This window comes from Heteronotia binoei, chromosome 19 (genome assembly GCF_032191835.1).
Source record: "Heteronotia binoei isolate CCM8104 ecotype False Entrance Well chromosome 19, APGP_CSIRO_Hbin_v1, whole genome shotgun sequence".
Lineage (NCBI taxonomy): Eukaryota > Metazoa > Chordata > Lepidosauria > Squamata > Gekkonidae > Heteronotia > Heteronotia binoei.
Window position 1 is genome coordinate 12,324,465 of NC_083241.1, and position 13,577 is coordinate 12,338,041.

A 13,577-nucleotide genomic window follows, 5' to 3' on the forward strand; every position below is an offset into this window, starting at 1 on the left:
TCCAAGTACTAAACAGACTGATCCTGCTTAGCTTTTGAGATTAGGCTACTCAGGGCCATCCAGTGCAGGGTGGAAGTGGAATGGGAGACTCCAGTTTAACTGCAATCCCAAATTTTTCCAACAATAAGTAATAGGCTTCCCAACTCTCCCGCCCTGGCGGGGGACCCCAGGATTTCCAGCCTCTTCCCCCGCTCCCCCAAAAAACGGAAGCGGGGCGAGGGGGGAAACGGCGCCAAGGAGCGTGGTGAGCCGCCCCATCTCGGAGCAGGGGATGCCGCTGTGCTGCTGCCGCCTCTTCTCTGCTTCACCGTGGCTGCTCCTCCGAGATGGGCTCAGGCTGGCCCATCTCGGAGGAGCAGCTGGGATGGGGCAGGGAGGGGGCGGCGCGGCAGCATCGCCCGCTCTGCTCTGCCTCTGAGGTGGAGTCGGGGGCGGGCCAGGAGAGTGGCAGGCCGCAAGTCTGGGTCCTTCTAGGACCCGGACTCGCAGCTCGCCGTGCTCCTGGCCTGCCTCCACCCTCCCCTCCCCTTCTCTTGTTTCGCCTCGGCTGCTCCGTGGCTGCTCCTCCGAGATGGGCTCAGGCTGGGCCCATCTTGGAGCAGCGGCTGCGGTGGGGCGGGGAAGAGGCGGCAGGAGCGCGGCGGCGTTGCCTGCTCCGCTCCGCCTCTGGGGTGGAATCGGAGAAGGGGAGGGTGGAGGGAAGGAGTTCAGTTGTGCTTGTCACACCCTTGCTCCTAGCTCCACCCCAGTGTCTCCTGCTCCACCCCCAAAGTCTCCTGGCTCCACCCCAAAAGTCCCCAGATATTTGTGGAATTGGACTTGGCAACCCTAATAAGTAAAGTAGATGTCATGACCTAGTGAAGCCTACAGGCTCCAGAAAAGCCTGCTTAGGAGTAGCTGCAGAGGGCCTACATTTCCCAGGATCCCCTCTGTCCCTCTGATTGGGTGGCAAGAGACCAGAGAGGGGTGGGACCTGGGAGGAAAGCATAAAAGGGCTGAGCACAGACAGGGCGTGTTCTCTCTCCGGAAGGCTGAGCTGGAGAAGACAGTAGGAATGATCCCTTACCCTAGGGGTGAGTTTGGTATTAGAGGAAGGGAACGTCTAGCTAAATGCTTCAGAGCTTATATTTATCTGCACCAACCTTTACTGCTTCCATGTTCTCTACTGCACTAAATATTTATCACCTCACTTATTGTTTTAGAGCACTAATAATAAATTTCTTTTCTTGTTATACTGGTTGGGTTCTCACGATTCCTTGCTCATGGTTAAGAGGTATTTACTAATAAGGACGACACAGGTGGTTGGGTGTTCTGGGCCCTCGCCTAGGGTTGCCAAGTCCAATTCAAGAAATATCTGGGGACTTTGGGGGTAGAGCCAGGTGACTTTGGGGGTGGAGCCAGGAGACATCAGGGCGGAGCCAGGAATAAGGGTGTGACAAGCATAATTGAACTCCAAGGGAGTTCTGGCCATCACATTTAAAGGGACCGCACACCTTTTTAAATGTCTTCCTTCCATAGGAAATAATGAAGGATAGGGACACCTTCTTTTGGGGCTCATAGAATTGGACCCCATGGTCCAATCATTTTGAAACTTGGGGTATACTTTGGGGAGAGTCACTAGATACTATACTGAAAATTTGGTGCCTCTACCTCAAAAAACAGCACCCCCAGAGCCCCCGAAACCTCCAGATCAATTCCCCATTGTACCCTATGAGACTCGATCTCCACATAGGGAATAATGAAGTGCTCAGCAGACTCCCCCCCCCCCATTTCTGGCAACTCTGAAGGGTGATTGGCCTCTCTACTCACAAGTTGCTGCCAACTTCTTCAAAGTAACACAGACACCCCATCCCAAGAGGAAGCCTTTCAATCAGCGACTGAAGCCTCCGGAGGTAGAAACGCACATGGTCCTCTGGGGGCGGAGCTCCCCCCCCCCTCTGCCGGCCAGACTCCCCGAGGAGACGCCACCCGGCCAGAGAGGATGCAAGGACTACGAGTCCCAGCATGCACCTCGCAAAGGGAGGCTGGACTGGAGTGAATAGCAGGCTGGCGGTGGGTGGGTCTTTGTGACCCGGAGGAAGGGAGAAGCCTGAAGCCTGCGAGGGAGGCAGGCAGGGAAAGAGACACGGCACTGTTTCCCACCCTGCTTCTGGATTTTTGGAGAGCGGGGGAGGAGGCTGCTAATTCAGGGGTCCCCCGGCAGGGCGGGGGGGTTGGGAAGCCTACCCTTGCCAGAGTGGTGGCAGCCAGTAGGAGGCTTTCCTTAGGCCCCTGCTGTGTGACAGTGGATAAGGACCCTCCAGAGAGTAAGATATGCCTGTGTTATAACATACAGATGAGGAGAATGACATATGCCACTTTGCTTTCTCATTGGGGAGAAATGGTATAAATGGTAGATATAAACGGAGTAAACACATAAACAACACAGCCTAACAAACAGCCAAGCCACTGAGAGATTATCCAAAAACATAACGTTCTTCCCAAGCTCAAGACTGGAGTAGATAACACCTGGGTGTTTTTTGTTGTAGCAGGAACTCCTTTCCATATTAGGCCACACACCCCTGATGTAGCCAATCCTCCAAGAGCTTACAGTAGATCCTGTAAGAAGAGCCCTGTAAGCTCATGGAGAACTGGTTACATCAGGGGCGTGTGGCCTAATATGCAAAGGAGTTCCTGCTACAAAACCTTTAAAGCCCTATTTGGCCAGGGACCTACTTACCTCCGGGACCGCCTTTCCCCATATGAGCCCCAGAGAGTACTAAGATCAAGTTCTCAAAATCTTCTTGTGATTCCCATGCCAAAAGATGCTCAGCTGGCTACCACCAGGGCTAGAGCCTTTGTGGCAGCGGCCGCACCCCTGTGGAATGCCCTCCCCAAAAATATCAGGGCCCTGCGGGACTTGCCACAATTCCGCAGGGCCTGTACATATGAACATATGAAGCTGCCTTATACTGAATCAGACCCTTGGTCCATCAAAGTCAGTATTGTCTTCTCAGACTGGCAGCGGCTCTCCAGGGTCTCAAGCTGAGGATTTTCACACCTATTTGCCTGGACCCTTTTTTGGAGATGCCAGGGATTGAACCTGGGACCTTCTGCTTCCCAAGCAGATGCTCAACCACTGAGCCACAGTTCCTCCCCAAAACAAAATGGTTTAAATTAGCTTTTAATAACTAACGGGGAAGTGGCCACTATTCCACAGCATGGATACCTAAACCCATCCCAGAACAAATACAGAGCGCCAAACAATATTTGACAACATCACTGTGAGCAGCGCTAGATACGAACTAATAATACTGATGCCATTTTGGATTTCAGAAGTGAAACTGTGAATGTTACAGAGCAAAGCCTCTATTTTCTCAATTGGCTCACCAGCACATAAAGCAACTTATGTACAAAAGCTCGCAATGCCCAGCCATTTCACGTTTTCCCCTAGTCTTAGGCTCAAAGCACTGACCATGAGATTTCTATAATGTGTACAATGATTTTTAACGATTTTACTGTATGCTATTTAAACATTATGTACTTTTAACTGTTGTTAGCCGCCCTGAGCCCGATAGGGGAGGGCGGGATATTAATACAATACAATACAAAAATACATGAAAAAGAGCCCTGGATAACACAATTGTTTGGGCCAATGTCCGGAGCTTGATAGCTCAGCATCTGGGATTACCTTATCGGCTCCGCATTCCGTGCCATCCAGAGGAGGGTCCAGTTTCGTTTTGCAAGACATATCCCCTTCCACAAGGCACCAGAGCCCAGCGCACATCAAATGCTACAGACACATAAAGGGAAAAAGAATTGGCTTTGTTGCTTCTGAAGACATCAGTTGTTGTTGTCACTAGGAGTGGCAGCAAAGGCGTAGGCAGCCCTCTCTCATCTGAGTCCAGCGACATCGGGCCGCTTTCTCTTTTTATCCTACCCTGTTCACGTTTCCTGAGGAGGAATTGGCATTAAATGACTGAACTGGAAACACACAAACAGAAGATCAATGCTTACCTCCTGACTGAAAAGAAGGGATGTTTTATTTATAACAATTTCACTTTACTTTAATCTCCATTCCTTTCATGACAGAAATCGGTTAGATCAGGATCAACAAAGGGGTTGGTTAAATCTGCCTCTCCTACCCACACATCTCTCTCTTCTTGGCCTGTTCCCTCCCCCCCTCTCTCTCCTTTCTCATCTCTCTCCTTTGCAATCCTCCTTTCTTAAGCCTATCCTAAGCACCATAGCCATCTGCCTTCTATGCTGTCCTCTTCTTCGCACGGTCTCTTTGCCATGGCTCAGTGGTAGAGCATCTGCTTGGTCCCAGGTTCACTCCATGAATGTGAAAGATCTCCACCTGGAATCCTGGAAAGCTGCTGCCAGTCTGAGTAGACCAGGGGTGTCAAACAACCCCAAGGGCCGGATCAGGCTCCTGAAGGGCTCCTATCAGGCCCGCAAGCAACTCACTGTCATTGATTCCTTCTCTCTCTCTTGCTTCCTTCTACATCACAGCTTGCTTTGCCAGGCTTGCTCAATCTCACAGGAGCTACAGAGCAAAGCCTCTATTTTCTCCATTGGCTCACCAGCACATAAAGCAACTTATGTACAAAAGCTCCCAACGCCCAGCCATTTCACGTTTTCCCCTAGGTCTTAGGCTGAAAGCACTGACCATGAGATTTCTATAATGAATGTCAATAAATCAAAAGTAGGTTTGCAACTTATAGCCACACGCCTGAACAGCTTACTTGACTGCTAAAGTACAGACGTTGTCTCCAGATTTTGATGCAGTAATTCAGAGCAAGAGGTGCTACTTAGCAGGAACTGATAAATAAACAAAATACTGCAGTAGTGCTAATCTTTTAAGCATTTTTTAAGTTTTTAAATTTTTAAAATTGTGTTTGGAATGGCCTTGGGTCAGCACATGGCCACTAAAAATGTAAGGGGAAAAAAGAAACAAAAACTGCGCTAAAGGGTTGGTGCACAACAACCGCACCAAAGCACTTGCCACTAGATATACAGATGCATTGCCAGTTTGGTGTAGTGGTTAAGTGCGCGGAGTCTTATCCGGGAGAACCGGGTTTGATTCCGCACTCCTCCACCTGCAGCCGCTGGAATGGCCTTGGGTCAGCCATAGCTCTCACAGGAGTTGTCCTTGAAAGGGCAGTTGCTGTGAGAGCCCTCTCAGCTCCACCCACCTCACAGGGTATCTGTTGTGGGAGGAGAAGATATAGGCCATTCTGAGTCTCTAATTCAGAGAGAAGAGAGGGGTATAAATCTGCAGTCTTCTTCTTTATATCATCACTACCCGGCACTCCATTTTATGACCCACATGGCTTGCCCCTACAAGGTCTCATTTATGTTGGATCCAGCCCTCGTAACAAATGAGTTTGACACCCCTTTAGAGGGACTGTCCAGGAAGTTCACCCAGGGATAACAGTGCAAAGTCAGCAGAGGTGGGTGGATGGGACTGAGAGGGCTCTCACAGCAGCTGCCCTTTCAAGGACAACTCCTGCGAGAGCTCTGGCTGACCCAAGGTCATTCCAGCGGCTGCAAGTGGAGGAGTGGGGAATCAAACCCGGTTCTCCCAGGTAAGAGTCCACCACTTAACCACTACACCAAACTGGCCAAACGCTGCGCCCCCTACCCAGCAGCACTCTCCCACTTCAGAGGGAGCTGAGCAGGGGCGGGGGGGGGGGCACAGTGCACAGTTCTGCCTTGAGTGGCAGAAATTCTAGTCAGTCAGTCAGTCAGTCAGTCAGTCAGTCAGTCACGTTTTATTTATATCCTGCCCTCCCCGCCAAAGCGGCTCAGGGCGGCTAACAACAAGAACTTAATGAATACATTATACAATAAATAACATTTAACTACAATTGATTAAAATCTGTTAAAATTCTAAAAAAAACATTCTAAAAAAGAACATTAGTGTATTTGGTACTATGATCGCTGGCAAGTTTGCTTAGCAGTTTGGCAGTCTCAGCTGGGGAAGGCCATTCGGAACAACATGGTCGTGCAGGCCCTGCGGAACTGTTCAAAGTCCCGCAGGGCCCGCATTTCTTCTGGGAGCTGATTCCACAGCTGTGGAGCCGTAACAGAGAAAGCCCGGGTACGGGCACTCTGGAGTTTTACCTCTTTTGGCCTGGGGATAGTCAGCAGGTTCTTCCCTGCTGACCTCAGTGCTCTCTGGGGTTCATACGGGTGAGAGACGGTCCCTAAGGTCCCTAGAGCCAGGGTTGCTGCCATTACTGATTTTCTCAGTGGAGGGTACCCCTGATAAACTTCCGAAGAACTCCTGGGCTTCCCAGAACATACTATGAAAACCTTCTAACTAGAACTTGCCGCCTTGCCTTTATGAGCATTGCTCCAGTGGCCTTTGACAGTTATCGGCATCCCAATAATGGTGTACCCGCACGAACACGCCACTTAAGTTACACTTTTGGAAGGAAAACAAGGACGGAGCACATTCAATCAGCCTGTTTAATGAGATGCTGTAAATCTCGGGGCGGGGGCGGGGTGGAAACCCAGCTGGGATCAAGCGGCTCATCTTTTTGCCATTAGACTGAAATACGAACACGAGAAAAAGAAATGTAGCAAATCCCCTTTCCCCCCCTGCTCTACACAGATAATAAAACATTCTGCTGAAATAATTTCGCTTGCACTGGATGCAGAATACTGGGAAGTAATTTGGGGGGCATGCATGAGATCTATGGCTCATTGTTTTCTCATCAAGGACACAGGGCATGGACTCCTTTTAGGTCAGGGGTAGCCACACACCCCTGATGTAGCAAGTCCTCCTGGAGCTTACAGTAGGCCCTGTAAGAAGAGTCCTGTAAGCTGCTGGAGGACTGGCTACATCAGGGGAGTGTGGCCTAATATCCAAAGGCGCTCCTGCTAGAATTTCATCCCTGCTCTTAATCATCGTGAAGAGATCAGAACTGATCCACATCTGAACTCTTGTCATTTTCCCAGGTTCTCTCTGGCCTGGAGAAAATTCATAGCTCCAATCCACTTCGCTTGCACGCTCCTGCTTTCAGATGCGCGGAAAGGGATGGAGTGCGGCAGAAGAATTTGCTACCGCTTGGAAAGCGGTATTTAATTCATCTCAGCAGTGCTGGATTAAACCCTATGGAGGCCCCTAGGCAGTCGAAATCTCGGGGACCCCCTCGCAAATGATCTCCTAATAAGTTTTTAATTTTTCCAAGCAACAGTTTTAATAAACCAATTTTATTGCACAAAACAAACATTAACAACCAGGGGAAACCAGAGGAAAGAGCCAATCCGGGGCCCCTAAAGGTGTGGGGACCCATTAACCCTATTTGTTAATCCAGCCTTGCATCTCAGTGATGTCAGAGGATGGGGTGAGTGCAAGAGCAGGACGGGCGGCAGCTGTGCCTGTCTGATCTTGCTTTTTAAATCTGCCCAGGGGCCGTGCCTATGTCAACTCAAATTGGCAGTCTGAATTCAGCCACAGTTACATATAAAGCCCGGCTAGCTTTATCCATGTTTAATACAACTGCTAGCGTAGCCCTTTAACCACAGTTACGGTGACCAGGGGACATGAGCTCTTGAGAAGGGTCAGGCCAGCAGCACAGGACCAGAGGTGGTATCCAAACTTAAGGTGCAATTCAAAGCAGTGGGAAATGCCGTCAAGTCACAGTTAACTGAGGTGACCCTATAGGGTTTTCAACGCAAGAGATGCTCAGAGGCGGTTTTGCCTTCTTCTTTTGCCTTCTGTCTTTCCTAGCATCAGTGTCTTCTCCAGGGAGTGCTCCCTTCTCATTGGGTGGCCAAAGTATTTCAGCTTCAGCATCTGACCTTCCAGGGAACAGTCAGGGTTGATTTCCCTTAGACTGACTGGATCTTCTTGTAGTGGATCCAAGGGACTCTCAAGAGTCTTCTCCAGCACCACAGCTCGAAAGCATCTATTCTTCTGCGCTCGGCCTTCCTTATAGTCCAACTCTCACAGACATACATTACTACTCAATACTAGTAGAAAAGAGCAAGAGTCCCAGTAGCACCTTAAAGACTAACAAACGTTGTGGCAGGGGGGAGCTTTCCTGAGTCACTGTTTGCTTCTTCAGATACCAAAATCACTGAAAACGAGGGCAAGTGACTCAGGAAAGAGCCTCCCCCGCCACAAATTTTGTTATTCTTTAAGGTGCTCCTAGATTCTTGTTCTCTTCTACTGCTAAAAAGGTCAAGGTAGTCCCCTGTGCAAGCACTAGTCGTTTCCGACTCTGGGGTGATGCCGCATCACGACGTTTTCACGGCAGACTTTTTTACGGGGTGGTTTGCCATTGCCTTCCCCAGTCATCTGCACTTTCCCCCCAGCAAGCTGGGTAATCATTTTACTGACCTCGGAAGGATGGAAAGCTGAGTCAACCTTGAGCCGGCTACCTGAACCCAGCTTCTGCTGGGATCAAACTCAGGTCGTGAGCAGAGAGCTTGGACTGCATTACTGCAGCTTTACCACTCTGCACCACAGGGCTCGTACAGACAGACTGATATGGCTACCCATCCTGATCTGTCTTCTCAGTACATCTCAAAAGCATCTATTCTTCTGCGCTTGGCCTTCCTTATCGTCCAGCTCTCACAGTCTTACATTATTACGGGGAATACCATCGCTTTGACTATATGGACTTTTGTTGGCAGGCTGATGTCTCTGCTTTTTATTATACTGTCCAGGTTCACCATAGCTGTCCTCCCAAGGAACAAATGTCTTTTAATTTCATGGCTACAGTCACCATCTGCAGTGATTTTGGATCCCAGAAATGTGAAGTCTGTCACTACTTCCATGTCTTCCCCTTCTATTTGCCAAAGTGTGATGGGGCCGGATGCCATGATCTTAGCGTTTTTGATGTTGAGTTTCAAGCCTACTTTTGTGCTCTCATCTTTCATCCTCAACAAGAGGTTCTTTAGGTCCTCCTCACTTTCTGCTATTAAGTAGTGTCATCTGCATATCTGAGGTTGTTGATGTTTCTACCAGCAATCTTAATTCCGGCTTGTGCTTCTTCCAGGCCAGGATTCTGCATGATGTACTCTGCATATAAATTAAATAAGCAGGGTGACAATATACATCCTTGTCAAACTCCTTTTCCTATTCTAACCAATCAGTTGTTCCATATCCCGTTCTGACAGTTGCTTCTTGACCCTTATACAGGTTTCTAAGGAGACACGTGAGATGGTCTGGTACTCCCATCTCTTTAAGGACTTGCCACAATTTGCTGTGATCCACACAATCAAAGGCTTTAGCATAGTCAATGAAGCAGAAATAGACGTTTTTCTGATACTTCCGTGCTTTCTCCATAATCCAGCGAATGTTGGCAATTTGATCTCTAGTTCCTCTACCTCTCCAAAACCCAGCTTGAAACCCAGCTTGAACTTCTGGTAGTTTCCGATCAACATACTGCTGAAGCCTAGCTTGTTGGATTTTTAACATGACCTTGCTGGCATGTGAAATGAGTGCAATGGTGCATTAGTTTGAACATTCCTTGGCATTACCCTTCTTTGGGATTGGAATATAAACTGTTCTTTTCCAATCCTGTGGCCACTGTTGTGTTTTCCAAATTTGTTGACATAATGTGTGCATCACTTTAACAGCATCATATTTTAGGACTTTGAACAGCTCAACTGGGATACCGTCATCTCCGCTCGCTTTGTTGTTAGTAATGCTTTCTAAAGCCCATTTGACTTCACATTTCAGGATGTCTGGCTCATGGTCAGCAATTTCACTGTCATGGTTGTCCAGGACATTGAGATTCTTCTTGTATAATTCTTCTGTGTATTCTTGCCAACTCTTCCTGATCTCTTCTGCTTCAGCTAGGTCCCTACCATTTTTGTCCTTTATCATGGCCATCTTTGCACGAAACGTTCCCTTGATTTCTCCAATTTTCTTGAAGAGATCTCTTGTCCTTTCCATTCTATTATTTTCCTCTATTGCTTTGCATTGCTCCTTCTGGAAGACCTCCTTATCTTTCCTTGCTGTTCTCTGGAAATCTGCATCCAGTTGAGTGATTCTTTCCTTTTCACCTTTGCCTTTCGCAAATTACTAGGCTGTAATTTCCATATTAAGAGCCACATGGCACAGAGTGGTAAAGCTGCAGTACTGCAGTCCTAAACTCTGTTCACAACCTGAGTTCGATCCCAGCGGAAGCTGGGTTCAGGTAGCCGACTTGAGGTTGACTCAGCCTTCCATCCTTCCGAGGTCGGTCAAATGAGTACCCAGTTTGTGGGGGGGAAGTGTAGATGACTGGGGAAGGCAATGGCAAACCACCCCGTAAAAAGTCGGCCAAGAAAATGTTGTGAAAGCAACGTCACCCCAGAGTCGGAAACGACTGGTGCTTGCACAGGAGACTACCTTTACCTTTAATGTCCGCATTGTATATCAAAGTCTTTAATAAACCAGATGTCTCATAGAAATGTCTCACACAGGTACGGTTCACAGTAGGACAAATATATCTTCAAATTCCCAAAATTGTAGATTGTGACAGGATTGTTAATCTGTAATTCCTGTTTCATACATTCATTTCTTCAGGCTTGAGATTTACTGAGAACCCAAAAATTAATCTGGTGCTCAATTCTATTAAGTTTCCAAGTTCTATACATCTATCCACAATTCTATAGCCGGCAAAAAAGCGCAGTAAGGCTTATTGACTGAGCTTTTTGGTTTGCCTATTTTCCAAATCAGGGTCAATGGACTTAGAAAGGCATCAGTCTCAGGCTCTTTTTCTAGCAGGAGCAACTCTGCATATTAGGCCACGCCCCCTAATGTAGCCAGTTCTCCAAGAGCTTACTCTTAGCACAAGGCCTACTGTAAGCTCCAGGAGGATTGGCTACATCAGGGGGAGCATGGCCTAATATGCAGAGGAACTCCTGCTAGAAAAAGAGCCCAGCCTGTTTTGGATACCACCGACAGTACCATTTCCCAATAAGCTCTTTTCAAATCCAGCACAATTTGCTGGATCGGTTGCCCAGATGAAAACTTAAATGCACGTGAAGCTCCTTTGCATACAGCGGCACTCTCGGTCGGTCTGTGCGGTTCGTTTGCTTTGACAGACAGGAATGGGGAGAGAACTTTGTGTGCCTGAGGCTTTTGAGAGCCATGAAACACCCTTTGAACTGGAGATGACAAAAACGGAACCTGGGGACGTGTACATTCCAAGCTCTCTTCCGGCTCCCAGCCAAACCATACAGACAGTGCTCAGTTCTAAGATATATATGATTTCATCTGAAATCATCTCAACAACCGTGGATGGTGTTTATTTTGTTCTGCAATAATATGATCCTGTTAGCTTCTTATGCAACGTCAAGTCACAACAACATTTCGCCAACGAGGCTGACTGAATCACAGCTATTTCCATTTCGTCCTAAACGTACGTTGTCAAATGTTTATTGCATTTATGTTCTGTATTTTCAATATATTGTTTTATTGTCTAAAAACACAGCATGCCATCTGGCTTTAAACAATCAAACAACAACAAAAAAGAGCCAAACCACAAGACGTACTAAATGCTTTATGCAAGTCAATTACTCAATTCCAGTTCTCTGCTCCCCCCCGGCTTGTAACTCATTTGGAGATTACGACCCTTTAACTAAGTGCATCTATCTGAAAGTAAGATGGCATCCAACCAATCTTATTTCCAAGTAATTCTGCAGAGGAATCACAGTCCCTTAACAGCAATAGACGGAATTCTGACGGAATCTTCACAGGGCTCTATTGTTAGCCATTGGATTTGGGGGTGGGTGGAGAGACAGGTAAAGAGAAGATTTCTTTTCCATGGCAGACGGTGCAGAGGTTTGAGCTGTGCGCGTGTTTGGGGGTTTCAATTACAAAAACGGAATGGAAAAGTTAAACTTTCTTCCCCTGCGCTGTAGCTCTGAATCAGGTCCTTCCCCCAGCAAAGAGCCAGTTTGGTGTAGTGATGATGTGTGCAGACTCTTATCTGGGAGAACCGGGTTTGATTCCCCACTCCTCCACTTGCAGCTGCTGGAATGGCCTTGGGTCAGCCATAGCTCTCGTAGGAGTTGTCCTTGAAAGGGCAGCTTCTGTGAGAGCTCTCTCAACCCCACCTACCTCACAGGGTGTCTTTTGTGTGTGTGGAGGGGGAGGTAAAGGAGACTGTGACCGCTCTGAGATTCAGAGTATAGGGCAGGGTATAAATGCCAGGGTACCCAGCTTGCTGGGGGGAAAGTGTAGAGGACTGGGGAAGGCAATGGCAAGCCACCCCGTAAAAAGTCTGCCGTGAAAACGTTGTGAAAGCAATGTCACCCCAGAGTCGGAAACGACTGGTGCTTGCACAGGGGACTACCTTTACTTTTTTTTATAAATCCAATATCATCATCTTCTTCTTCTTCTGGATTGTGAATCTCTCAGCATCCCATGCTGTTATGGTTGCCAACTCCAGGTTGGGTAATTCCCATTAAGAGGTGGAGCTTGGGAAAGGCATAATGCCATCGAGTCTTCCCCCCCAAAGCAGGCATTTCCCCCAGAGAAAGTGATCTCTCTTGTCTCGAGATGAGTTATGATTTCATGAGATGCCCAGGCCTCTGCTGGAGTTTGGCAACCCTACCTGTTTTGTCTCCTAGGCCCCCTCCTTATAACCCTCTCTAACGCTCAGGGGTTTCGTGGTTTCTCCTCAGCGGAGTTTCCTGAAAGTTTGAAAAGCACAGCCAAATAGTAAAAAAATTATGAAGGCCCAAAGCCCAAGGAAGCCAGCCAGTTTCTAAAAAAGCAAAGCAACCGAGAATATCCTTAATTTTAACAGCTCTTCTTCGGCTGGTATTTAAAGACGTACACATCGAGAGCTTATTTCAATAACAGCAAGCTTGGTGGTCCGCATTCCCTAAAAGCGCTCGTTAACTAGACATTTTTAAGATAATTTTTTTTTTGCTCATTGTTTTCCCCGTTGCCCTTCCAGATGAAGAAAAAAAAAAAATCTCAAGAACGGTTAAAATCTTGAAGCTCCTGCCTTCGGCTGCGATCCACAGTCAAAAGTTTTATTAATTTGGCACATCTCGTTTATGCAGCAGTGAAAAACATAAATGGGTCTTATTTGGTGTTTTATAACGGATTTTTAAGTTCCTGAAATTTTTATTAAGGGGAAAGGGGGTGGGGGGAATGGAGGTGGGGAGATTGACCAAAAACAATTACTTAAGGTAATAAAAAGAGCAAAATCGGAATTGTTTCCCCATGTTTTAAAGTGCAACTCGCATCCTGCAGAGCGGCTTCTGCATATTCGGGGCCCGCTGCACTCCGTGGCCTGCAGGCCAGAACTCTATGGGGCCCGACAAATCACCATAGCAATGCCTCAGCTCCAGGGCTTTTTTTGTAGCAGGAACTCCTTTGCATATTAGGCCACACCTCCCTGATGTAGCCAATCCCCCAAGAGCTTACAGTAGGCCCTGTAAGAAGAGCCCTATAAGCCAGGGGTGTCGAACTCATTTGTTATGAGGGTTGGATCTGATATAAATGAGATCTTGTCAGGCCGGGCTGTGTGTGTACCTATTTAGGATTAGGTAGCAGAGATATAAACTTTTTAAAAGTCACAAACACGACTAAAAAAAACACACCTTAAAATAAAACATGCTTAAAACATTAG

General features: G+C 47.6%; 1 protein-coding gene across 1 annotated transcript in view; it reads right to left on the reverse strand.

Annotated features, from left to right (window-relative positions):
* The window catches only part of ADAMTS17 (ADAM metallopeptidase with thrombospondin type 1 motif 17), a 323,961-nt gene that overhangs the window by 124,561 nt on the left and 185,823 nt on the right, over positions 1-13,577 (reverse strand). Inside the window, exon 11 of the mRNA XM_060260248.1 lies at positions 3,671-3,772. Within this exon, the coding sequence (XP_060116231.1) occupies positions 3,671-3,772 (102 nt within the window). The remainder of the gene's footprint in view (positions 1-3,670; positions 3,773-13,577) is intronic.